General features: G+C 33.0%; 1 protein-coding gene and 1 pseudogene across 1 annotated transcript; both read left to right on the top strand.

Annotated features, from left to right (window-relative positions):
* Window positions 1–9,824: 9,824 nt before the first annotated feature.
* Window positions 9,825–12,750, top strand: LOC120187688 (girdin-like). The gene is made up of 4 exons (XM_039191346.1): window positions 9,825–9,974; window positions 10,028–11,191; window positions 11,402–11,608; window positions 12,520–12,750. The coding sequence occupies exons 1-4, from the start codon at window positions 9,825–9,827 to the stop codon at window positions 12,748–12,750; spliced, it is 1,752 nt and encodes a 583-aa protein (XP_039047277.1).
* An 8,208-nt stretch (window positions 12,751–20,958) lies between these two features.
* Window positions 20,959–23,623, top strand: LOC120187687 (annotated as a pseudogene).
* Window positions 23,624–26,850: the final 3,227 nt, after the last annotated feature.

The raw sequence follows: 26,850 nt of genomic DNA, 5'->3' as shown, positions 1-26,850 counted from the left end.
CATTTTGACAACGTTGAAGTATTCTAAACACAGGCTCACCTCAGCGTTCTAGAGTTGATTAGTACAGAAACCTTCCTACTAGTATTGGCTGGAAGCATTTGCAATTTGTTTCTTGATTTTATTTCCTTTCTAAGATTTCCATGACTTTGTAAAAATTATGACTTTTCATTAATGAATCACATTTCCTTTTAAATCTAAGCTTTTTTCTCTAGCGTTTTTTTTTTCATTTTTAAGCATCTTTCGAATGAGTAAATATGGTGGATATATGAAAACATAAGATTTCTTTGAATGGGGCAATCAAGTTTCACATTTCAATTCTGATTAAAGCATTTCTCATCAAGTTTATACTATCTTGGGCATATAAGAAATATTATTACCGATGGAAAGGAAAAGAAAGAGAAAAAGAAAAGAAAAATAGAAAAAGAAATATCCAAAGTGGAAACCCGAAAGGGCGCTTTGAGAAAGGAAATATCTAAAGTGAAGACCTGAGAGATCGCTTTAGAGTGGATATAATGAAGGAACCCGAAGAGAAGACATATACGGGTTTGATTCCAAGCATGAGATGAAACCATGAGTTAGAATTTTGCAAGGATCATGAAGATGAAGACCAAGCGAAGAAGAAGAGAAAAGGCCTACAAGATAGGGAGATTATGGTCATAATATAATTAACATCATGCATTCATATTTAGACATATAAGTAGGAGCATGCATGTTCATTCATTCATTCCATACATTTTAACATTTTGACAGGGATGAAGATTTCCAAAAAAGATATTCCCCAGCATAAATATGAGTTCAATGAAGAGCTCAACATATTTGCATCATTACATTTGATAGAAACTTGTAGGAAGTTGAAGAAGTTCATATAGGGGAGCTTGTTCAATTTCGACATTCATTTCGGTGCTTGATTCTATTACAGAAGGAGATATATCAGTGCCAATCTTTTTCTTGATTCTTCACAAAAGGAGTTGAATCAGTATAACATTATTTTACTCGATTATATCATAGAGAGAGGTAGATCAGCATCGAAATCTTGTTTGATTCTTCACAGGAGGAGTTGGATCAACAGTGTCATTCTGCTCAATTCTTTACATAAGGAGCAGAGTGTAATCTTATTTCGTTCGATTTTATCACATAATGAGGTAGACTGGCATTAGCAAATTGCTTTGATCCTTCACGAAAGGAGTTGAATCAACATTTGCCATGTTGCTCGATCCTTCACAGAATGAGTTAGATCAATAACGTCCTTTCACTTGATCCTTCACAGAAGAAGTCAGATCAATGGAAATCTGTCGCTTGGTTCTTCATAGAATGAGTTGAATCAGTGTCACCCTGGTGCTCGTTTCTTCACAAAAAGAGTCGAAACAACATCACCATGTTGCTTGACATCATCGTTAACTTAGTCGCTTTTCTCGATTCTATCACAAAAATAGGTAGGTCAGCATAGACATTTTGCTTGATTCTTCACAGAAGGAGTTGGATCAACAATGTCATTCTGCTCGATTATTCATAGAAGGAGTTGAATTAGCGTAACTTTATTTTTTTCGATTCTATCATAGAATGAGGTAGATTCGAGTTGGAAAATTGCTTTGATCCTTCACAGAAGGAGTTGGATCAACATTTGTCATGTTGCTTTATCCTTCACAGAAGGAGTTGGATCAGTAACATCCTTTCATTTGATCCTTCACACAAAGAGTTGGATCAGTGAAAATCTTTCGCTTAGTTTTTCACAGAAGAAGTTGAATCAGTGTAAATTCAGTGCTCGTTCTTCACAGAAGGAGTCGAAACAAAATCACCATTTTTGCTCGGCACCATAACAGAAGGAGGTGGGTCAGCTTCGTCGCTTTGCTTGATTCTTCACAAAAGGAGTTGGACCAGCATTGTGTTTTTGCTCGATTTCATCACATAAGGAGGTGAATCAGCATTTCTGCAGGAAGAATAAGTTTATGTAGGAGAGCTCGTTTAACCTTAAATGAGTCATTATGGTAGAATGGAGGGTTCATATAGGAGATCTCGTATGTTTTGTCCTATACATTTTGAAAATGAGGAGTTTATAAAGGAGAGCTTGCTCAAATTTTTGAGTTGACTTTTATCAGAGAGTTGAGGGTTCATATCAGGAGAATCTGGAGCTCGTGATTTGTAGTCAGCTAGATAAAATTGGTGCTTCTTATCTTTGCTTCATTCCCATTCCACAACAATGAGCAACGAGGGGCAACTGTCATCATCCATTTTATCCGGGTGGTGACACGTATGTGTGGTTTTATAATATATAATATGTAGTATAATAATGTGGGTATAATATATAATGTATATAGTATAGTTTACATGGTAGTTGTATTAATTAGTATGATAAATAATAATTGCATATGCATATTAGGTACATTGCATGTTTCATGGTACATTGCATATTATTAGTATTTTAATTCATATTGCATTTCATGTTTCATTGCATGTTATATTAGTATGTATATACTATATAGTTTTTAAATAATTAGTTACATTGCATATTATATAATTAGTATATATTAAATAGTTTTAAATAGTAGTTAGCATATTAAATAGTAGTCAATGTTCATATTAGTATTAGCCCATTTATTTTGGTTAAATAAATAAATAAATAATAAAACCCAAAAAGAGTCCATTTGTATTAAAAGGAGTTCATTTACATTGTTTTTTTTACGTAGGCCCAATGCAGTAGCCTACATTTTACACATATATGCATTAAATAAATAATTAAAACACAAAAAACCCCTAAATACTACCCTCACCGCTCGTTTTGGAAGGTTTTAGGGGGAAAGTTTTGCCTTTGCTTTGAAAAGTCAGAACATTAATGTTAGTGTGGTTTTTTAGGTGATGATGTCACTTATCCAAGGCAAAAATCAAAAATTCATCTCCTCCATTGATGGGCCTTGATCCAATGGCTAAGGATGAATGAATCCATGTGAAACAAACACAAAATGATAGGAGTCATAGATGAAGCGATGAATCCAAGGGCTACCATGGTGCCACGTCATCCATACCTGTGAAAGAAACACAATCAATCTCAACCATTGGAACAAGGATGGATCCAATGGCCAAGACTTTGTCTTCTCCAAAGGAGGTTAGGGCACTAGTGACGTCACTACCGGCCGGGGATTTCATCGGCCCATCCCGGCGCGTGATGTCTGGTTGTCTTCCCCGGTGAGCCACCGATGCATCACCGCCACGCCACCGCCGATCAAGTTTCAAGACATGCAAAAATAAAAAAATACAAAAAAAATTAAATCGAGAAAATGTTCTCGAATCTCAAGTGGTTACAACTGTTTCTTAACGGTTTTTGAGCGGGAATCACAAATCGAGGGTCAAGATAACTACTATACAAAGGTGTTCATCATTAGAACTAAAGAGAGGATTATCAACCAATAATCACATCAATATTCTAAGCATTTCAAGTAGACAAAGAAGGGGAGAAAGCATTTACCTTCGTCGGGGAGTTCATCACCACATTGGGAGGTTCAGTTTTATGCTTAAAGGTGAGATCTCTTCTTTCCTTTATTTTTGCCTTTTTTCTTTATTTAGTGGTGGACGGAGCTCGGTTGACGTTGGTTTCAATGGCTGGAGCTCAACTGGTGTCGGGTTCGGTGGAAGAGTAACATGGCCAACGAGTTTTGGTTTTGAGTTAGTGGTTTAGGTTGGGTGAAGCTTGGGAAAAATCCTAATGGATTTGGGATTTAGATTTAAGTTTGGGCAATTTTCTTGGTGATGTTCTTGGGGATTTGGGTGTTTGATCTTGGAAGAACAAGTTTGAGTTGTGTTTAGGTGTTTGTAAAAGATCAAAGGTAGTTTTATTTGTAGGGATTACTTCCCATTACAGACGCACATATGTATACTACATATGAAGGCTGTTTCAACTATGTATTTATTTATTTATACATGCATTGCATTTTATCTTTATTTTTAATTTTCTGACTGCCGGAGGTATACCACGGAAGCTGCTCTCAACCTGGCGTTGGTGGTAGCCTACTACCCTACCTCCCTCTTACCCCATTGTATATGGGAATAGGGTTTTGTTGTTGTTGTTGTAAAAGATCAAAGGTAGTTTTTGGGGTATGAACACATATAGTTCTTGAAAGAATTTTGGGTTTCGATCTTGGAAAACACTTTTCGGGTGGTGTTTAGGTGTTTATGGTGGATCAAACTTGGTTTTTTGGGATGAACAAAGATAAACAATAGAAGAACACATTTGAAAGAGTTTGGGGTTTTATTTAGGGTGAATTTTCGGTTGAGAGAGTTTTGGAGGATTAAGGGTTTTTTGAAATGGCTAAAATGAGAATTCATCTAATTTTTTGGCTTTTATATTAGATGACTTATGGGATTAATTGTTTCATTAAATCACCCCATTGTATGCTTTTTTTTGTTTTGGGATGTGGCTTTTCATTTATTTTATTTTAGTCCCTAAATGCTTGTAATTCATTCCCCAAATTTAAACTGAGTTCAATTTAATCATCAATTTCATTTCAATTGTATTGATTGCTTGCTTAAAAGTGTTTAATTCTTAATATTAATTGTTAATTTATGAATCTTTTAAATTGGTCACTTATTTAATTGTAAAATAAAACCTTTAGTTTTTTCCTAATCTTTTAATTTGATCACTAAGTATTAATTAGTTCTTTAATTAAGCCTTAGATTTTAGGTGTTTTAGTTCTTAATTAAAGCCTTAGTTTAGGTTTCTTAATTTAGTATCAATAATCTTAGCAATGATGTTTAGGTTTAATTTCTTTAATAAAATTAATTAGAAACACATAAATACAAATTCATAATTAATTAAAATAATATTATTTTATTCCTAAATATTGTAAGGGGTGGTCTTAAAATAACTAGACATCCCTATTCAATATTTTTCGAATAAATAGATATTATATCCAGCGATCACCCTAAAAATCGAATAGATTCATTAATTTTGAATAAAAGGTTGAGGTTTGTTCCTAAGTTTAAATTGCCAAGGACAAGTTGTTTGATTAACGTCGAAGGCTTGGTCCATGTTCTTTACATCAAGCAACGTCCTTATTCTTTTAATAATAATTTGACTAATTTGTCACCTTTAATCTTTTCTTTTTTACTAATTGATTATTTTTTTAGGATGACAATATTTCATTATTTCGATTAAAACATAAGAAATAATCGCATTAATTTTGATTGGGGGTTAGTTTCTTCTTTAATTGAAATATACAAATATTGTGCATCTCTTTTAAAATTTTAAAATATTTTTATAAGTTTTTAGGGAATAAAAGGATCATTAATTAAATAAATATTTGAATTTCTTAAATTTTGATATAGGGATAAATTAATAATTGGACGTACCAATTTGGGCGCTATGGGGGTGTTAATCCTTCCCCAATCGTAATCGACTCTCGAACCCAAAATATCTTAATCGCATACCAAATTGCATCTTTTTAAATTTTTTATTTAAAAAAACGTATCCCGGGTTTTCAACCTACCTAACCCTAAAGATTGATGGCAACTGCAAACATTTTAAAACTTTTCTACAAATTCGATTTTTTATCTCGATTTTTGCAACATATTGAAAAAAGGTCGTCGCGACAAGATAATATCATGTCCATTTGTTAATAAAACATATTAAATTAGAATCATTTTTTTCTCACCAATATAAAATTTATAACTTGGGCAATTTATATCTGAAATTATCTATAATTTAAAATGTAACATCAAATAAAATACTTTGGACCATTCATGCCCTAAAATTATTCATAAAACCTTTATATAAATATAATGGAAATATTCCAAAATCATAATTAAATCATACTTTAAAAAAATAAATCATATGAGAAAAATTAAATAAATAAACTGCACCCAGCTTTGCCTCACTACTGAACCTTTATATAATATTCTTTTACTCACATACTTACCCTTTTCTTTTGAGTCGATCGGATCGCTAGATTTATTGTGGTTTGACAACATCATCATAATAACACAAATATTCAAACCATATGTAAGTATTATACTAACATAATCTAAACTTAAAATATAAAAATCTATAAAATAAAACCGATACTTAAATCGACATCAAACTAAATCACATTTTCACCCCAAATTTAAACTTCCCAAACTAATCCTTCAATTTCATAAATATTTATTTTTTGTCATCAACTCTTCAACCTTTACCAACTTTACATTCAAAACACCATTTATGAATTCTTTTTATAATTAATATAAACTTTTTCCATTTGATTCATAATGGTCCTTCACCATTATGATCACTTCACATTAATTACTAAAAATTCCAGCACCTTAATAATATACTCAAACCAATACTTCAACATTTAAGACCTTGTAATTTCATCCTTATTTATTACTATCACTTATTTCAATCACTATCTTAACGATTCTTACAAATTAATCCTAAACATACACTTAAATTGAAATTTAATATCCAAGTAATAAATTTGCAGCATTGTAGTATTATACCCACATGATACTTAATAAACTTGCAATCAAGTCCCTAGATATTAAGACCATTTGAATTCCACCTTCAAAAATTCACCAAGTTTACACTTTTGTACCAAATCACCACTCTAACTTAAAATTCAGCATTCCACAATTAATATTCAACATTGAATAACCCAATTTACACATTCATACATTAATATTTTGCAATTCTCAAAACTTGTAAAATAACCCTTTTTCTATTTCAAGCTTCCAAGTTGATCCAAATCAATCTCGAAAGCATGTAGAATAGTTCTAATATCAATTCTAGACTATAGGAAATTTTTCAACATTTTCCCTTAATTTTTTTCCCTATGGCTGAATACTACAGATACTTATACACTTGATTTTAATCATCACTCGTACTTGAAAATTAATCCACAACATCAAAAATATAATAATCCTTCATCAAATCTTCAAAATCAACAAACCATTCATAAACCCAAATTTCCAATCTCATCGTAAAAGCATGTTCACCATGTAATGTTTATACCAATTGATAGAGAATTTCAAGATGATTAATTTTGTATCTAATAACTTAATCCAAAACCATGGAAGCTTGAAAATCAAATTAAAAAGCCCCCTTACCTTCAATGGAAGTCATGGCTGGTTGAGGAAGAAGAATATGAAATTTTGATGATTTCCCCCCACTTATCACTTAATACACATGACTCTGCCAATAGAAATGTAAATTTCACCCCACTTCAGTAAATTATTTTTCTCTTCCCCCATTTCAACTATTTTTTTCAACACCCCTCTGAGAGTCATTTTTCCTAAACAAATATTCTCAAAAGTCTCAACTACCTTATTTTTCTCATGCAAATCATATATTTCATCAATTACAACTTACAAGGCAGATAAATGATAAGTTGTGTCTACATCAAATCAATTCAATAACAAATCATATCATTTATAGATTGGGTCAATTAACATGTCAATCAAGAATAGGTTGGATCAATTACAAGTCCGATAAAATTATATCTCAGTAGTAAAGTTATATAAATTTTTTTATCAAGTTAATTTTTAGTTCTAATTCATATCAAGTCCAATGTAAATCAGATTTAATTATCACATTATCAAGTTTAATTTAAATTTAAACCGTTTTCAAATTGTGTGCAAGTCAAATTTAGATCTAGAACAATCAGGTTCAAATCATATTCATGTCAACACAATTCGAACTTAAATTGATTTTTAATTTTCGTCACCTTGTATTACAAACAATTTAAATTCAAATAGATTTTAATCAATTTTTCAGAATTGATTTTTTACACCTCTAGACGCAGCTTTACTATTCATGATAAAAATGTATCAATCCAGAAATAAATACGAAGATGATGTTAATTAGGGAGATTTTTCTTAGGTGTTAAAAAGGTCATTGATTGCCCCACCCCGCATTTTTTCCTCTCTAAAGTCCTAACGGCTGACGTCATCAGTCACCGTTAAATCCTAAATTGCCAAATGTGCTTTAACGCTAGTCCGTAACGCCGTTGATTCCGCGCCTTTCCGTGCTTTCCCTTGCTGCACTTTATATTTAATTACTACGTTTTAAGAACCTTTAATTTCGAGGGATTATTTTTACTTTTTAACTCGGATTCTGAGAAAATTAAAACTTTCCCGAGAAAAGCACAATTGCTCTACTTTAATGGTAAGTATTAAGTGCCAATGTTTTATTTTTTTTCTTCTAGTGTGTTGCATTCAAGCATTTATTAAATTTTTATGCTCTGGGTTTTTTATTTTCTGAAAAAATTGACTGTTTGATGGATGAAGTCTATTTCCGTTTCTTTCTTTCGTTATTATTTTCCCTCGGGTCTGTTTGGCTTCTGAGAAAGTTAAAGTGGAAAAAGGAAGTTTTCAGGAATTGTCATCTCGAGTTCTGTTTTTAACATTAAAATATTTTCTTCTGATTTTGTTTTTGTTAAGTCAATCATCAACAGATTGATTTCAACTCTATTCTTTTATATTTACGTCAGGTTTTTTCCTTCATAATACTGAGTTTTTATTTTTATTTGATGATCACTACGTAAACATGTTTATTTAATAATATTAAATACAGTCCTTTTGCAGGAAACTGAAATTTTCTTAGCTAAGATTGTTTTAAAATTTTGCTGTCTTGCTTGGCTTTTCCAACTAAAATGAATCACAAAAATGAACATGTCCTTTCAAGGTTTTACTAATTTAATATTGTCAATGTGTTTATATTATCTGTATCATCTTTTTTCTTTTTCTTTTCTTTTCATGATTGACATCTCAATGTTGCATATGCTTTCTTTTTTTCATCTCACTTATATGAACATGTCGATTTATGAAACACATTTTTATATATAGTATTTTAAATATGATCACGACATAAAAAGATGACAGAAATGATACAGATAGCTGATTTTTCAGTAGTATCTCTAGTGATATTGATGATGGTTTTCCAGTGCTATGTTCTTTACCTTTTTTTACGACCCACTTTTATTATTTATTTATAGATCTTTTACAGGTTCTTTGAGGTCCATTTTTTGAAGATTGTTATGTTTTAAAAGGGATTGGGATTCATTCCATTTTCATAAGTTGTTTCTTGTTGATGATATATAGAGATGAAGAAGCTTTTATTCTTCAAATCGTCCTCTTCTCGTGGTGGTCGCGACAATGGTGTTCTTTCGGCTTCCACAGATACCCAAGTTTACTGGGGAAACACGTCTGGAAGTTGGTCAGGTGATCAACTTCGTCACATGGCTGACGGAAGTCGAAAACAAATATCCGATAATGGTTCATGTCTTACTTGTAGTGGTTCGTTGTCCAACAAAATTGTTCTTTCCCACAGCTGCAGTACGATCACCATGATTCGGGATGCAGGGGTCGGACTCCGGAGAAGAAATCGAAGGCTAAACAATGTGATACGACAACTATTGGCTTTGACAGGCCTTGTTCTTCTGGTTCTTCAAGGCTGCACCATGATTCATCTGGGAGTTCATCTTGCTCTAGCTATGTGTCGAGCCAAGTTATCGACTGCTATGTAAATAGAGAGCAGCTTCTGGAAATTAGCAAGTCGAGGAACAGTTTGAATCGTGGAACTGGTGGTCGGATGCATCCTCCGCGAGCTCGATATACGGCCCCTTCATCTCCAACGCATAGTGTCAAAGAGAGAAACAAATCTCATTCAGTTAGGGATTGTAAGGTTATAAGTCTTCACTTTCCATCTGGAGACTGGATGGAAAAGGAATTTGGAGTCACCACGGATGGTTGCGAAGAATGTGATCGAGAGGCTTTCACAAACTTATGTTGCCCCAAGTTCAAGTTCAAAGGGTTCTGAATGTCATATTCCGATCACAAATGAAAATGTAAATGGTGGATACATGAGTAGATGTCCTGAGTCCAAATTGGAAATGGACGAGACTTACAAAAATTGTTCCTTTGGGGGAAACTCTGATGGTTCTAACTCTTCTGAAAAAGAAGAGAATTCAGATGTCGAATTACAAAGACGATTGAAAGAAGCCGAGGAAAGAGTCTTGCTTCTTTCTGAATCTCATGAGCAGGAAAGCTTTATTTCTAATGGTAGGTCGATGTTTCATCGCTTGTTCACTCTGTTCGGTGCCTGAAAGAGGAGAAAACAAAGCTAGCCCTTGAGGTTTCAGATCTTCTAAGGTTTAGAATTTCCGAGAGAGCGAGTTCTAGGGACGAACTAAGAATCGCTAGGGCAGAAATGGAGTCACAAATTGAAAAACTAGCAAAGGAAAAGCATGAGACACAGTTGGTATTTGAAAAGGAGATCAATAGAAGGTCATGTTATTGGTCGGTTAAGCTTGAAAAGTATCGTTTAGAAGAGAAAAGGCTCTGTGACCGAGTTCAAGAGTTAGTAGAGCAAAACGTTTCACTTCAGAGAGAAGTCAATTCCTTCAATGACAAGGAAACTGAAAACAGAAGCCTTACGAAGTACTCGGAACAACAACTTAAGGAGTTGACAATAATGATCGAAAAGTTGAACAATGAGAATCGAGATCTAAGCCGAAGTCTCTCACAAGAGAGGTATAGAGCAGCAGTTGAAGATGTAGCTTGCGTTAGAATAAACTTGGAAGAGAAAGAGGAGTGCAAGGAGTTGCAGAGGTCTGTTACCAGACTACTCCGAACATGTACTGAACAAGAGAAAACAATCGAATTGCTGCGAGACGGATACAGTAAGGAGACTGAGAAGAAACAATCCCCAGAAAATAATAAACAGAAAGTGAAAAAATTACAAATGGAGCAAATGAGGTTAACTGGAGTAGAATTGGCACTAAGAAAGGAAGTAGAGTCTTATAGACTCGAAGCTTACTCTCTTCGACACGAGAATATTGATTTATCGAATCGATTAAGAGGTAGCAGGAATGACACTATCAGATTAACCTTCAAGCTCGATAATGAACTGCAGGATCGTGTATGGAGTTTGCAGAATCGAGGACTGTCTATGCTTAATGAGATGATTGGTGTGTCTTCTAAGTTAATTCTTTTCATCAAAGGAAAAACTAATCAGCTTCGAGAAACTCAACCAGTTTTAGATAGTCAATTTGTTATTGAATCTGATTTGAAAATTGAAGGCTTTAAACATGGATTTGAAAGCCTAACGAGGAGTTTGCGAACAATATCCGGTTTGTTCCACGAGAAATCCAGTTTGGTTGCTTCGGATTCCCACTTGGCATCCATCGATCCTACCATGTCAACCAAACTCAACAATCAACCTTCAGAGGTAAGGGATTCCCCCTCCCTCCCCCCCTGAAATCTACAGTTTATTTCATAAAAAAGCAAACCGAATCTGTGTTTATCACATGAACCAGAACACAATCGAATTTGATAAAATACAAATTGAAATCTTCCATTGGAATCGCTTTTTTAGGGTTTTCTTGGTTATTTTCTCTGCTCTAAATCTCATACAAACACTCACTTTACACTTTTCCAGGAGATTATAAGAAGTGAGCTTAAAGCAGAAACTTTGGTGACAAGTTTATTGAAGGAAAGGCTATACTCAAAAGAGGTTGAAATAGAACAGTTACAGGCTGAGCTTGCAGCAGCATTGAGAGGTAGTGAAATACTAAGATGTGAAGTACAAAATTCAGTTGACAACATTTCATGTTTCACCCACAGATCGAAGGATCTTCAACTTCAGGTAACTCTTGGGGTAAAGTACATAAATGGTCTCCGATTATAGGACGTTGCTTTGTTGAGTCTCCGATTATTAAAAGTTACAAAATAATCCCCTATTATATGACGCTGCTCTCTTGAGTCCCTCGACTATTAAAAGTTATAAAATGGTTATTCGACTATTCATATATTCAAAACTCGTCCTTTTTTGTTAAAAGCTTAATAGTTGTCTGAGCCGTTTGAGTTATATAGTCGTTTGTGATTCTAGGATCTGATTTAATCATATCTCAGACAGCATGTTAACATCCACATTAGACGACCATCAAATTTTGTAATGGAAAAGGATGAGTTTGAAACATATGAATAGTCATGTGATTATTTTGTAACTTTTAATAGTCGGGGATTCAACATAGAAGTGACTTATTGTTAAAAGATCATTTTGTAACTTTTAGTAATCGAATGTATCAATAAAACACCACCCTATAATCAGGGACCATTTATGTACTTTAGCCTAACTCTTGATGTTAAATCTATGCATCAACAAAAAGCTTTCTTCCTTCTCTGTAAATACTTGGTATCTATGTTAACTGGATTCGTATTTAATGTGTATTGAATATAGATAACTACTTAATTTTTTCCCATTTTCCCCGTAAAGCTACTAACTCTGCATTTTTCTCATGTATCCATGCCCAATTTTTGTATTCTACACTAATTGGAGAATGAAAATAATGACATGACCCTTTAAATATGTGAAGAACTTGCCGACCCTTATTCTTGAGTCCAGAGAACAATATCTAGGGTGAACTTAAAGTCACCATGTAACACATTACACCTTCAATTCTGTACATTGATCTCTTTGTTGTTACCATTGGTATTATTTTTCACAAGAGATTTCATCATTTTTTGATTGATGAAATGTGTCGAAATCTTAAACAGGTAACAAAAGAAGATGACAACATAAGACGTCTTGAGAGCGAGTTACAAGAATCGACGAAGGAAGTTATCATGTTGAAGGGTATTTTGGTTAAGGTTTCCCAGGAGAGAGATCTGACGTTGGAAGAAGTGAAGCAATATAATGAGAAGAACGTGGTTTTACATTCAGAGACTAATGCATTGAGAAAGAGAATGGAAGGTTTGGATGAAGATATACTTTTGAAAGAAGGTTGAAGATACTAACTTTTTTATCTATTTTTATTTATTTATTTATTATTATTATTATTATAATTATTATTATTATTATTATTATTATTATATATATTATTATTATTATTATTTAAAAAAATAATATATATAATAATAATAATAATAAAAATTACAAGCCCAAAATCGAAGGCCCAATCAACCGGCCCAGACCAAAATGAAACCCTAAACATTTAGGGTTTCAGCTAGGGTTTCTAACCCTAGCGCCGCAGCCGCCTCTCCAGCTGCCAGAGACCGTTGCCGACGGTCAGCTTCCAGATGCTCGAACCCACTTCAGTCACTACGCCGCCGCCTCATTGAAGACTCCAGAAGCTTTGCTGCTTCAACACCCGCCGCCCACATCGCAAGCTCTATGGGGTGAGTCACCACATAGCTCGGTGACTCACCGAACTCCACTCTTAAGATCGGTCCGAGACAAGCGTCGGTGATGGCTATAAAGCCATCACCCAACCTGCAAAGAAAAACCGACGACAACCAGCAAAAAACAGAGAACAAAAAAAAAGGACAGAAAGCAAATCACTAAAACAGCAAGGAAAGGAACGAGAGAAACTTACAGTGGAAGACAAAGCCTTGATCGGAGTCACCACCGGCCTCCAAACGTCACACAAAAACCTTCAAAAACTGAAGGTATTTTCTTAGATTTACTCCGATCGGGAGCTATTTAAAAGAAAGGAACACCGGAACCGTCATTAGGACGGTCCGATCTATATTGTGGTGTGAAAATAAATTTTTTCGGCCACTGCATTCGGTAGCCGGCGGTGGGAATTACGGCGGCAGACGGCTGCCGTCCAGTAGCCGGCTTCCTTCCGATGAGGGAAGCTAGAGAGAGGGGAGAGCATTATCATTCTCTCTCAGTTAGAGAGAGAATGATAAATTGAAATATGAGAGGCTGGCCCTTCGGGCCAGTCGTTTCGGGCTTTAAATAGCCCTTCCCGAATGACGTCGTTTTGGGGAGGGCTATTTGTGTAATTAACTAAAGGTTAAATCTCGTCCGCAATCCCTTAGATTTGTAATCCTTACATTTTAGTCACTAAATCGAATTTATAATCCTTTTAATTTGGTCTCTAAATTTTATTTATTTATATTTTAGCCTTTAACCGTATTTATAAATATTTAGGATAAATATCATATTTAGTTCCCTAATTTTATTAACTAATATTTTAACCCCAAATCATATGTTTTAATTTATTTTAATCTGATATTCGAATTTTATATAATTTTAGTTTAGTCACTAAATTAATAAATAAGAAAAATGGCATGTTTAATCCCTATAATTTTAAATAATTAATTAAATTAAGTATTTAATTTTATTAGATTATAATTTAGTAATTAATTTTAAATATTTTCATTGCTTTTAAATATATAGTTCTAATCGTATTTTTATTATTGTTCATTTATGTTTTAATTTTACTTATATATTTAAATATTATTTTTATTATTATTATATAGTCATAAATATATATAATAAATAATAATTTATATTAAATCTTAATTTGATTTTATATAAATTATTTTTATTTTAATATTTATTTATTTTTCAATATCAAAGAAAAGGGCAGTCTTAATACAACTGGATGTCCTATTCTGGTATTTTAAAATTAAATATTATAAAAAAATTTAATTATTATAATATTTATTAATATCGAAGAAAAGAGCTGTCTTAAGGTACCTAGAAGTCATTTTCTGATATTTTTAAATAAATAAATATTTTATTTATAAATATATAAATTAATATTTTTTTATATAATTATAATTTTGAAATAGTAGGATTATAAATTAAATATATTTTGAATTTTTAAATTTCTAATAATAGAGACAATTTATAATTAAAAAGTATCAATTTTGGGCGTTGTAGGGGTGCTAATCCTTCCCTAAACGTAACCGACTACGAATCCCTTTATATTTCTAAAAAGAATGAATTTTTGGTTAAAACGCAGACCAGTTTATCTTTTAACTGATGTTTTCTTAAAAACTCTTTTAAAAGATAATTTTTTAGGTATTCGACCTACCTGACCCAAAAGGCCGATGGCGACTCCCAAATTATTTTAAAAAATCATCTATTCACATCACTTTTCCCGCCAAGTAAAAAATTCGTGCCCGGGCGAAAATCGGTTACGACAAAGGTCAAATTACAATTAGATGATTGAAACGGAATCAAAATAATAATTGGATTATTGAAACAAAATCAAAGTAATAGTTGGATGACTATGTACATAGTTTAACCAAAGAAATTATAAATGCTTTTTTTCTAAAATCTGAGCCTGAATGAATGGGAAAACTACCGAGATAACGCATGTGGGAATGTTTAATTCCCAAAATAATGAACTCATTCGATTATTTCCCCAAATGAGATGTTTGCTATAGAAAAAATGGAAAGCATGGGATCTCTCGTCGTCTTTAGTGTGTTGCAATCGTTGAAGGGATATCCCAGCATCTTCATCTTTGCTGCATGTGGGAGTTGATGCTGTTGAAGCTGGGGGCCTGAACGTGAGCAATTGTTTCATGTTGGACCTGCTGCTGCTGAAGCTGGGGGGATTGGACGTGAGCAGAGAAGGCGCAGGAATCTTGGCATGCATGCAATGGGATCTCTCGACGTCTTCTTCATCTTGCATGTGAGATGTCTCGGCTTGCATGTGAGATGTCTCGGCGTCTTGTTCTCCTGCATGCGAAAGAAATCTTGCATGCATGCTTTCTCCTAGGATCTCTCGGCGTCTTCTTCATCGTAGGGGGGATTTCTCGGTGTCTTATTGAGCAATATGGGATAGGTCCACCAATAATGCATGCACGGGGGTTTATAAGAGGGCTCGAGGGAATGCAATGTGCATATGAGTTGGGATTGCAATTACAGAAGCAAAGCAAGCAAAGTGTGAGGAGAGGAGAAAAGGATATCATTATGGTTAAAAAAATTCAGGTAATTTTAAAACTACAACCCTAGATCTCATATTCTTCTTCTTTTAAAGGTTTAGTGTTTCATCCACCGGTTTATTTATTCATTTCTTAATTTACGGTCAAAAAATTCATGTAATTTTATGATTATTGTCATGCTGTGAAATTTTGATTTATATGTTGTTACATACTTTGAAATAAGCTTTGGACCATTTTGGAACATTGTAAAGTTATAGGGACCATTTTGTAAACTTTGAGGAATTTAAGGATTAAGATGTAAATTATTAAAATTTGGTATACTATGTTGGAATTTAGTATTAGTGTGCTTAATTGGTTCAATTTTGAATGAATTTATAAGTTTAGGGATTAAATTGCAAAGTTTGAAAATGTTGAGAACCAAATAGTAAGTAGGAAAAGGTTATTGTATTAAATTAGAAAGTAAGGCTTGAAAATTCATGTGAGTGGAAATGATGAGTAATATCTGAAACGAAAATTAAGTAATAACCGATCTAAGTTACACCTGCAAAGGTTGATCGTTTTATCTTTGAAGTTTATTTTTATGATTTATTAAAGTAATTCCTTGCTATTGTTGAAAACTTGAATAAAACAATAATCAGTTGTTATAATGAAAAATACGTAAGTTCTTTTTCGTTTCCCATGTGAACTCCGTTTATTTTTCCCAACATATTAAATTGTATTGAGTGTAATATTTAATATTTTGTCTAGATTTGTTGAAACATGGCAGAAGAAAATGTTCTTTTGAGGCTAGATGGTTGACACTTTTCGAGTCATTTGGGAGAAATGGTAATATGATCGAATAATTTTTTTATTCGATAACGGTGAATTAATTCTACTTACATGGATTAACAAATTCTAGGATGGCGAACAACGAGTCTTTCGTCCTCGACTTATCAATTGTGAGATGCCATATCAACGTATCGTCGATAATTTGAAAATAGTCGGTTTTTATGATTTCGCTTTTGTAAGAGAATTTTGGTTGGTCCCCAGTTTGATCAGTGCATTAATTGAACGGTGGAGACCAGAAACTCATACTTTTCATCTTTCGTGTGGTGAATGTACGATCACTTTGGAGGATGTGGCTTTACAACTCGGTGTTCCTACAAATGAAATGGGAGTGGTGGGAAATACTGGTCTTAACGTGTTTGCAATATGTGAGCGTTACCTTGGGAAGGTACCACACAAAGATTTAACAAAAGGGTCACGACTGAGATTATCCTGGTTGGAAAATGAGTTTAAGCTCGATCCTCATTGTAGTGAGCAAGACATTATATATGCAACTCGAGCATATATATTATAGTTGATCGGCAAAATCTTGATGCCGGATAAATCCAGTAATTTTGTCCATATACAATATCTTTCGTTTTTGGATAACTTTTTATGACCCATCAGTATAGTTTGGGATCGGCAATATTGGCGTTCTTGTATCGCAAGATGTGCAAGGCGTCATTACTCGTAAATGATGCGTATACAACTGAAATCGGTGGATGCACGATGTTATTACAATCGTGGGCGTGGTACAAAATTCCATGGATAACACTGATTAGCCGAACTGCAATTGACTTTCCTCTTGTCGAAAGGTAATTTTTTTTATTTAAAATATTTGATCTTAAATTAATTAAAGAATATTTTGTAAAGGAAAAATAATTACAGAATTTTATTTTGATTGGTATACAGATGGAGACATAAAATAGAAAGAACTGGGTTGGCGCACAATAACGTGAAAGAGTTTAGGTTTAAGATTGACATCAAATGCAAAGTTGAGGTATATATAAAATTAATTAGAGAAATTATTTTTTATTATGTTTATATTATAATATTGTTCTTTATTTATTTTGTTGATTTGTATAATTATTTAATTAAATAATAACTATATAATTTTGTTTTGTAGTTTATTTAGAGGTCGTACGATGATGGAGAAATTATGTCGTGCGTACCACAACATGTCTGGGAGGGTTGTCAATATTGGTGTGCTGTTACACCATTGATCCATTTCGTATTTGTGGAGTTCCAATTTGCCGATAGAGTGTTGAGGCAGTTCGACTTCCACCAACCTATTCCAATCATTCCAGAGAATCATGACGCTCTCCACAAATTAGATGGGCGGGGTAGGGTCGGTGAGGATTGGTCTGTGAGGCATGCCAACCATATCAATCATTGGAACAACAGGGGTTCATACTTGCCAGCGCTCACTCCCATACAAGCAGATGAGTTTGACTTCCAGAGTTCAGATTACTTGAATTATTTTTGGGAACATGGAAATCCGTTCTTGACAACGAACAGAGAAATATGGCAATTTATAGAGTATACGAAAAAATTTGGTAAACCCGAGAAACCAAGAATGAGTGGGAGTGGGAGTTCTTCTCACCGTGGAGCAGAACAATAGGCAGTGGATAATATCCCACCAGAATCTTTTGATCACACAAGATCATTTAGTCAAGTGGTTGGTGATTCTGGTGTTACGCTGTACACTCCTCAGCATGTTCCTCATCAATCACTCATGTTCTCTCCCATGTTTGGGGTAACAAATGATTTTGATCAGATGACATGTATATGATGACAAGTACAAGTATTTTTCCTCAGATGGGAGAGCATAGCGGTGGTGGGCATATATTTACAACACCGAAAACCTATGCCCTCGATGAATGAGCAAGTTGGTTATTATGAACAAACTTCTGAACAACTGCAACGACCACAACGAAACGACGCGCGCCTCGACATTATTACTCAACAACACCCCGACACTGTCAAGAGTTGTAATCATGATTCGAATTATTTGTATCAAATTGAAGTAATTGAATCGAATATCATTACTATTAAATTGAATTTTTTACTATTAAATCATTATTAGTAATAATTTATTAAATCATTATTAGTAATTATTATAATTTCATTATTTCAAATCATTACAAAATCATTTGTATCAAATCATTAAATATTAATAATAAAACATTATTACTAATCATTACTAAATCATATCATTACTAAATAATTAAATATCAAATCATTAAATTAATGGATAATTAATAACCTGCAACCACCAACCACAACCTACCGAGATGTTAATGAATAATTAATAACCACCAACCACTAACCTACTCGAGTTATTACTCAATAACAAAATCATAAATATAGTTCATTCTTTAAAATTAAAAAAAATTATCTAATTAAAATCTATTTAAAAATTAAAATAATGGAACAATTATAAAAATTACATAAAACTTATTAAATATTCGATTTATTTATTCCTTTGTTCAAACTTTTTTCTCATTTTATCCCGAAATAACTCTCAAACATGTAAGCTTTTCTTCTCTTCTTTTCTAACTTCTCCCCAAACTCACACTCACTCTCCCAAACACCACTATCCTCCTATTTATAAATCATATTCGGTGCACTAACGACACCATTATTGCTTCACATGCATGCAGTGATTTCCATCCTCGACCTCCATGCAAACTTTTCTTTGCATTATTGCGTGCATTATTGATTCGCTTTTATAAAATGTATGTTGATCCCGTCACCTTTCTTTAGCAATTCTTTTTTTTAGTGTTGCTTTATAGGGCCCGACCCTACACTAAATATAATTAACATCATTTATCATTGTTACAACCCTATCTTCCCATGGTTTCAGTTTCCTATTTTTGCTGCAAACTCCATGGCTACCAAAATACATGAAAGACGCTGAGATATCCAACGATCATGGAAATTGTGTTGAAAATGCCGAGAGCTCCAAGTTTGCATGCAAAGACGTCGAGAGATCCTGTTTTGCATGGAAATTGTGTTGAAGACGCCGAGATATCCCTCGAACAAATGCAAAATTGCTTAAGATGCCAAACAATCTGCTGAAGACGTCGAGAGATGCATGTTTCCTATATCATTCACCCCATTTGGGGAAATAATCGCATTACATCATTATTTTGTGAAATAAAGTTTCCCACTTGCATTATCATGGAAGTTTTGCCCTGAATGATGACACTCGACGCCTTCAACATTAATTTCTAAAATTCAATTGTTTTCTCTTTTGGGTTATTATGGCAACATTAAAGATGCTTAATTTGGAGAAAGTTAATGCAACGAATTTATTCGGGGGGAAATCCAAAATAATTTATAGCCTAAAACTTTTTTTTAAATTATTTAAAACCAAGGAAGAAAATCAAAATAATTATCTAAAATGGAGAAGAAAAATTGTAGTTTGCTAAAAAGAGAGAAGAAAGCTGCTAAAATGTTGGTTTGTTGAAAGGCTAAGGGCAATCAAAACCGCCCATTTATACAGGAAATAAATTAGAAGGTAAAAAAATGAAAACAATAGGTACCAAATCAGAATAATAAACTCGAGATTTCTTTCCTTGAAAAAGTTCTCTCCAAAAATCTACCCTTCAAACTTTCTTACTTTTTTTTTCTCTGTTTGTTTTTTTTCCTCTCTCTCAAAACATTATTAAAAATTTTCATTTTTTCTTTGTTGGTTTTTGGTTTGAGTGTTTGGTTCATCGAAGCTTTAGAAATAATGGGTTTTTGTTAATCTTCTTAGACAGGTTTACAACAAAAAGGATCATACAAAATTCTTCATTGTTTCTCAAGTATGCAGGAAGAAAATATATGTTTGATCTTTTTTTGTTTGTCAAATTATTATATTTTGAAGCTTTTATGATGATGGATGCTTGTCCTTCTTTCCTTTTTTTTTTTGCAATCTAGAATTTTGATGCTTCGAGTTATCAATTGATAATTGTCTGAATTTGGTTTTATATTTATTTATTTTAGAATATCATTAGGGTTATATAGTAATGGACTTAAAGTTTTATGTTTGAGATAGATTTATAAATTTTAGTGAAAAAATAAATTATCAATATAAAACATAAAAGTATTGAAATTATATAAAATTTTTAAATTTATGAGGGTGACCAACTTTCTCCTATTCCTGGATTATAACATTATAATCATGGTCTTACTCGTGACAGATACAATTGTTCGAACCTTAAATCTTTATAGATAATTGCATTCTTTTAACCACTAAAGTCTTTAATTGATTCCACATATTTAGATTTAAATAGTGCTGTTGGTATTGTATTTTAGGATTAAAATGAAGGTTTCATAAATTCCTTTTATTGCAACTGTTCTGATTACTGTGTTTTACATCTAAACCATCTTTTGCAGATTTGAAAATTTAGTGGAAGCCGGAGCAAATTCTTTGGATTAAAAATGAAGTTTTTGTAAATTCGTTTATACTGCAACTGTGCAGATTAATAAATGTTTTTATATCTGAGTCATCATCTGTTCCAAGTTTGGAAAACCGGAGCAGATACACTGGGTCAATAGACTTCCCTTTGATTGCTGGGTCAATTTGGTTGAGAATATGTAAGTTATGGTACGAGGATCGCTGAAGCGAGTCGTGTCTCGTTGTTGGCGGCAGCCTTTTGACGGTGAAACTTCTTGTAAAGCCGGCGATGCTAATGGTAGGGTTGATGGATTGTTGTGGTACAAAGACACCGGAGAACATTTCACCGGCAAGTTTTCGATGGCGGTAAATCAAGCCAACAATCTGTTGGAAGACCATAGCCAACTTGAATCAGGTCCATTGAGCTTATTTCAGTCGGGGCCTTACGGGGTATTTGTCGGAATCTACGACGGTCATGGAGGTCCCGAAGCTTCGAGGTTTATAAATGAACACCTTTTCGGCTATATCAAGAGTATGCTATTCATTCTTTAGAATCTTTAATTTCATCACACTAATTTGGATTGATTGCTAATGAACATGGTTGCTAAATGGTACAGAGTTTACAACAGATAATCATGGAATGTCAGCTGATGTGATCAACAAAGCATTTTTGGCTACTGAAGAAGACTTTCTTACGCTTGTCACGAAGCAGTGGCCGAATAAGCCTCAAATTGCTGCTGTTGGTTCATGTTGTCTGGTCGGATTAATTTGCAGCGGACTGCTATACATTGTCAATGTCGGGGATTCTTGAGTGGTATTAGGTAGACTCGAGAAGAGGTCAAGGCAGTTCAATTATCATCTGAGCATAATGTACGTAGTGAATCTGTTCGGGAGGAGTTGCAATCGTTGCATCCCGATGATCCGACAATCGTCGTCCTCCGACACAAAGTATGGCGCGTAAAGGGTATAATACAGGTAAATTCATTGTGGTTCAGACTTTCATTTTCGTGAAGTACAAGTAACGTATACAAAAGGCTTGTGCAAATTGATACTACATTAACCGAAGTTTATCATGTCATAGATTTGGAGATCCATCGGTGATGCATATTTAAAGAAGCCGGAATTCAACAAAGAACCCCCTTTGCCGAAGTTTTGAGTTCCGGAATCATTCGTGAAGCCGATCTTACAAGCGAAGCCATCGATAGTAGTACAGAAACTCCAACCTAAAGATTGCATCGGACGGCCTTTGGGAACTCCTTAGCAATCAAGATGCAATTAACATTGTCAACGCATGCCCACGAAATGTAAGCTCTCTTCTCTGATCTTATTTTATGTTATACGATTAGGTATGCCATCCAATTATGGTTAGAGACATGTGATTCTCCATGGATGATGATAGAATGTCCAAATACATGAAATAACTTTATAAAAAGATTATTTTTATTTATTGGCAGGGATAGATCAAGGGTGGCGGCCAGGTAGGGACAGTCACTTATTGAAAATTTTAAATTCTCATATATTTTAGATTTTTTAGTGTAATTTCTATAAATAATCTATTGTTGCCTCCTGAAATTTTATAAGTTCGTTCTTCTATAAAATTTTACAAATTCATCTCTTAATATAAAATTATAGGTTCGTACCTTATTATTGTATTTGACACTCACATCCAAATCCGAGCAACCTAAACTATTAGAAATAGCAATCCTTTTGTTTCAATTTCTAGGGTCCTAATACTCTTGATCTTTTCTTGCTGCACTTTCCCACATGTTATACAAACGAATGAACGTGATTTAAGTGAGTAGTTCCATCTTCTCTTTACAGTCAACTAATTGTTAAATACACGATTTATCAACGACGTCTTATACAGATGTAGAGATGTTATCCTTAAAGTATTCCTTCAAGTACATGAGACTGTAAAATACGATTGGTTAATATAATGCTAAGAAAATGATGTACTCGATTGTATAAAAAACTTATTAAGTACGTAACTCTTTAAAGTAAATTAACATTTTAGGTAAAAATTAGAAATATTTTGTTCTCAATAACAAATCAGGTAAATTACACAACTATTTTGATTTTAATCCAAAAAGTTATCAAAGAAACTCATGTAATATTTTTTGTTATAACCGAAATTATTACCGATTGACTAACTTCTTAGAGTAGACATGATAACATTTTAGGTTAAAACATGTTACAATCTAATAATTTTATATGTAACTGAAATTATTATCAATTATATAACCTTTTAGATTAAATTCTAATACAAATTAACCTTAAGTTTCTTCCACACAACAGAACTACCCTAAACACATAGAAGATTTGTTCATTTTAAAATAAGATAAATTATATGTTTAATACTTAAATTATTACTTTTGTTTTATTTTAGTACTTCAATTTTATTTTTTCAAAATTATATCTACCGTTCAGTTTAGGTTTCATTTTAGTATCTGCCCTTAAAAACTTAAAGGAGATGTTGATGTGTCATCATATCATTAAAAAATAAAAAATATCACGTAAATAATTATGTTATTTTCTTGATGGCGAGGTACCAAATTGATACAGGGAGCTCGGATACTGGTGAAAGCAGCAGTTCGTGAAGCAGCAAAGAAGAGAGAGATGAGATATTCAGATTTGAAGAAGATCGATCGTGGAGTGAGGAGACATTTTCACGATGATATAACAGTCATTGTTTTGTTTCTTGATTCCCAAGTCATTAGCCGCGACTCCTGTTGCGCCGGACACTCCATTTGCTTCCAAGGTGCCAATGCCGGACTATCCCGCTAGACAAATTTGCCTAACAAAGCTTACTTTCTATTTTTAAAAAAGTAAACATATAATATTTGAAATTGATTATAAAAAAATTATGTAAATAAATGTATTAAGACTTTTATTAAAATGTAATCGAAATTTTAATGAGTTTCAACTTAAACCATTCCTTCGCAAACAAACATTAAAAATTAATACTTTTTTTACCGTATTTGAAAGCAATTTTAATTAGTTTGTTTATTATTTTATTTGGTCAAATATATTTTGTATTAGTCTATATATTTATGCATTTAATTATAAAGCTTTATTGATATAAAAATAATTTGATTAAGTTTAGTTTGCTGATATCATTGTCGGTGTAATGTAAAAATTGGTGTAAATTAAGTACATTTAAGCACTCAATATCTTTTGACTTAAGAGTGAAAAAATACTAAATAATTTCGAACATTTTTTTTCTCTCAAAAATGAACTTTCTTTGAATATTGTCACTGTTACCATCTCTTTGACAAGTTTCTTTGATTGTCGTCAGCATCAAAAGATTTATCTTCTTCCCCTTTTTTTTCTCTTTATATTGATCACATTTACAAAATTTGAAGTTGAAAAAATTCATCCAATATCAATGTCGCCGTGAACCACCATTGTGATCATGCGTGTCATTTACGGTTGGTTGTTTGATGGAAATGATGGAGGAATAAATTGAAAGTAGAAAACCTCCAAGGTTTCACGTCAATTTTGTTAAATTTAAGGACTGTTTTAAAATAATTTGAGTCAATAGATTGAAAGAATGAGAAAAAGGCTTTTAATTTACCGCAAATAAGAGGTTGATCAATAACCATTGCTGCCAAGTTTTGAGGGGTATATTAAAGGATTGAAGAAGAGAAACAAAAAATGAGGAAATGAAGAATTAGGCGTAGGCAGTAAAAAACCTTGAATTAAAACAATTAACTAACTCTGTACGGGTCGGTTCTAGTATGGGTTATTTGATCAGCCCTAATCATAATAAATAGATATTGTATAGAACCCTATTCCTATTAGATATCAAAGCCCTAGACATCAAACTCGTATGTAATAAACTACATCAGTGATCCTGATATGAGTGTCAAAGACAAGGAACCGGAGAAGTACTCAAGTGGCCCCATCACACGTGCAAGGGCCAAGGAGTTTCAAGCAGCTATGGATGTGAGAAAGAAGAAATAATAAGGGAGGAATGTTTTACCTTGCTCATGCATGCATTTGCATGATAATTTAAGCATTTCATAACCTCCATTGCATTTAATAAAGTGTGCTGATCATTAAAGCATGTATTTCATTTATATTTTAAGTTCATTTAGGGAAGTAGTTTATTTATACATCTTAAATCATATATTAAACTACTTCATTCATGCAATTAGTTAAATTCAATAAAGTTAGTTCTTTAATTAAACTAATTCATTCATTTAACTAGTTCATTAATTAAACTGACTCTTTGATTGTTTCATGCATCTTTTATTTAAAGTTTGAATAAATCCTATATGTGTGTCTAGGTGCATGTGATGTGTAGAGTGATGGGGAGACCCTTCAAATTCAACTTGGAAACAAGCCATTGATGACTATTTTTACTCATGATCAAGGAAATTCAAGGCTGAAATTTTATCTACACACAAGGGCTGTTCATATTCTTGAAAAGACAATGCATTCAAGCCTCATAATATTCAAGGCTAAAATAATTAGCCATTGAAGGTCATTCACATGCTAAGCTAAGGCACAAGTGATTCAAGGTTGTTTTTATTTCATAAAATCAGCAAAGGAGACAAACAATAAAGGCTGGAGTTATTTTAATTATTCACTCATTTAAGTTAAAAATTCAACAAAGAATATGAAGAGACAAGCTCATTTGGGCGTGTAGGATGTTTACATCATCCTCCCTTTTATTCATTTGTAAGCAAGCAAGACAACCCAAGAGTCTCCTTTCCCTTTTGGACGAAAATAAGGCTAAATACATTCAAAATTTCAGCCCAAATTAATCAACATGGCCGACCATCAAAGGATAAGGAAGAAGACAACTCAGTTATTTGTATTCAAGTGCATTACGTTGAGCATTCATCTTTATTTTGTGTGACTTTTCATACGGTGCCTATCCACATATAAGTAGGCACCTTAGGATCATTTTTAGAACACCACTTTGAATTATAAACTCATTGAAAGAATGCTTTCATTTTAGTTCTTGCGAGAACTCTATCGATTTCAAGTTATGCTTGTAGTATTCTATCCATTCCATCTTATTATAATGTTGGTTCGTAGCTTTCTCATAGCTAGTGGGCCATGTTCCATACTCCACTTTGACTCCATCAAGATATATTGCTGGTTCTTAGCTCGTTATAGCTAGCGGGTCACAGTCCGCCAACCTTGCAACCATACAAGTCCTTGCCACTTTCAGCATCTTCCCATCACTTATCTTTTCATTTTCATTTTACCAAAAGTACCATCCTCTATCCTTAACCTTCAAACTATCCATTCAATCTAATTTAATTCTTATATTGTTATTCATCTCACATATATGTTTTACGATATTTTAGAGTTCAAAGTGTTGTTACAAAAATTTCTAACTAGAATCACGATCGGGCACATCTATATGATTCGAGCATTATAACCAAGGTCATACCAATTTGTATCAGAGCGTAGGTTGATACAGTAAGATAACTACTTTCACTCTCGCGGAATAGTAAAAAATAAAAAAAATCATCAAAGAAAATTCTTAAAGAGGGAGGGAGCATCTTATTCTATATTATTATTATTATTATTATTATTATTATTATTATTATTATTATTATTATTATTATATATATATATATATATATATATATATATATATTACATCTTACTTTATCTTTATTTTGCCACTATTTGTAGTCTTTACCAATTCTCATAGTTTCATTTTCCTTTGTAGCCATTTTTCTTTGATTTTACCTTTCAAACCCTACTTAACTAATTTCTTTTCAGTCGAATTCTACAAGCCATTTGCAAGAGTTGAGAAAGTTCTTAAAAAGATTTTATTGAGAGCAAAAGTGGAAAAAGGTACGAGGGCACACTAAGGGTAAAAGCCATCCTTAGTGAAACACAAGTGGGAGTGATTTTTCCTTGGAGTGATTGGTTAGGAATTTGTATTAGTGAGGATTAATATTTTTTTGTTTAATAACTATGTCTCAACAATCGAGAGACAATTCTCATGTTTCAGGGCAAGGTGACAACCAAAATTATGGGACTAT

The sequence above is a fragment of the Hibiscus syriacus genome, unplaced genomic scaffold (assembly GCF_006381635.1).
Source record: "Hibiscus syriacus cultivar Baekdansim isolate YM2019G1 unplaced genomic scaffold, ASM638163v2 tig00113725_pilon, whole genome shotgun sequence".
NCBI classification, from domain to species: domain Eukaryota; kingdom Viridiplantae; phylum Streptophyta; class Magnoliopsida; order Malvales; family Malvaceae; genus Hibiscus; species Hibiscus syriacus.
The sequence above is the reverse complement of the archived record's forward strand: the minus strand, read 5'-3'. Positions and strand labels throughout refer to the sequence as shown.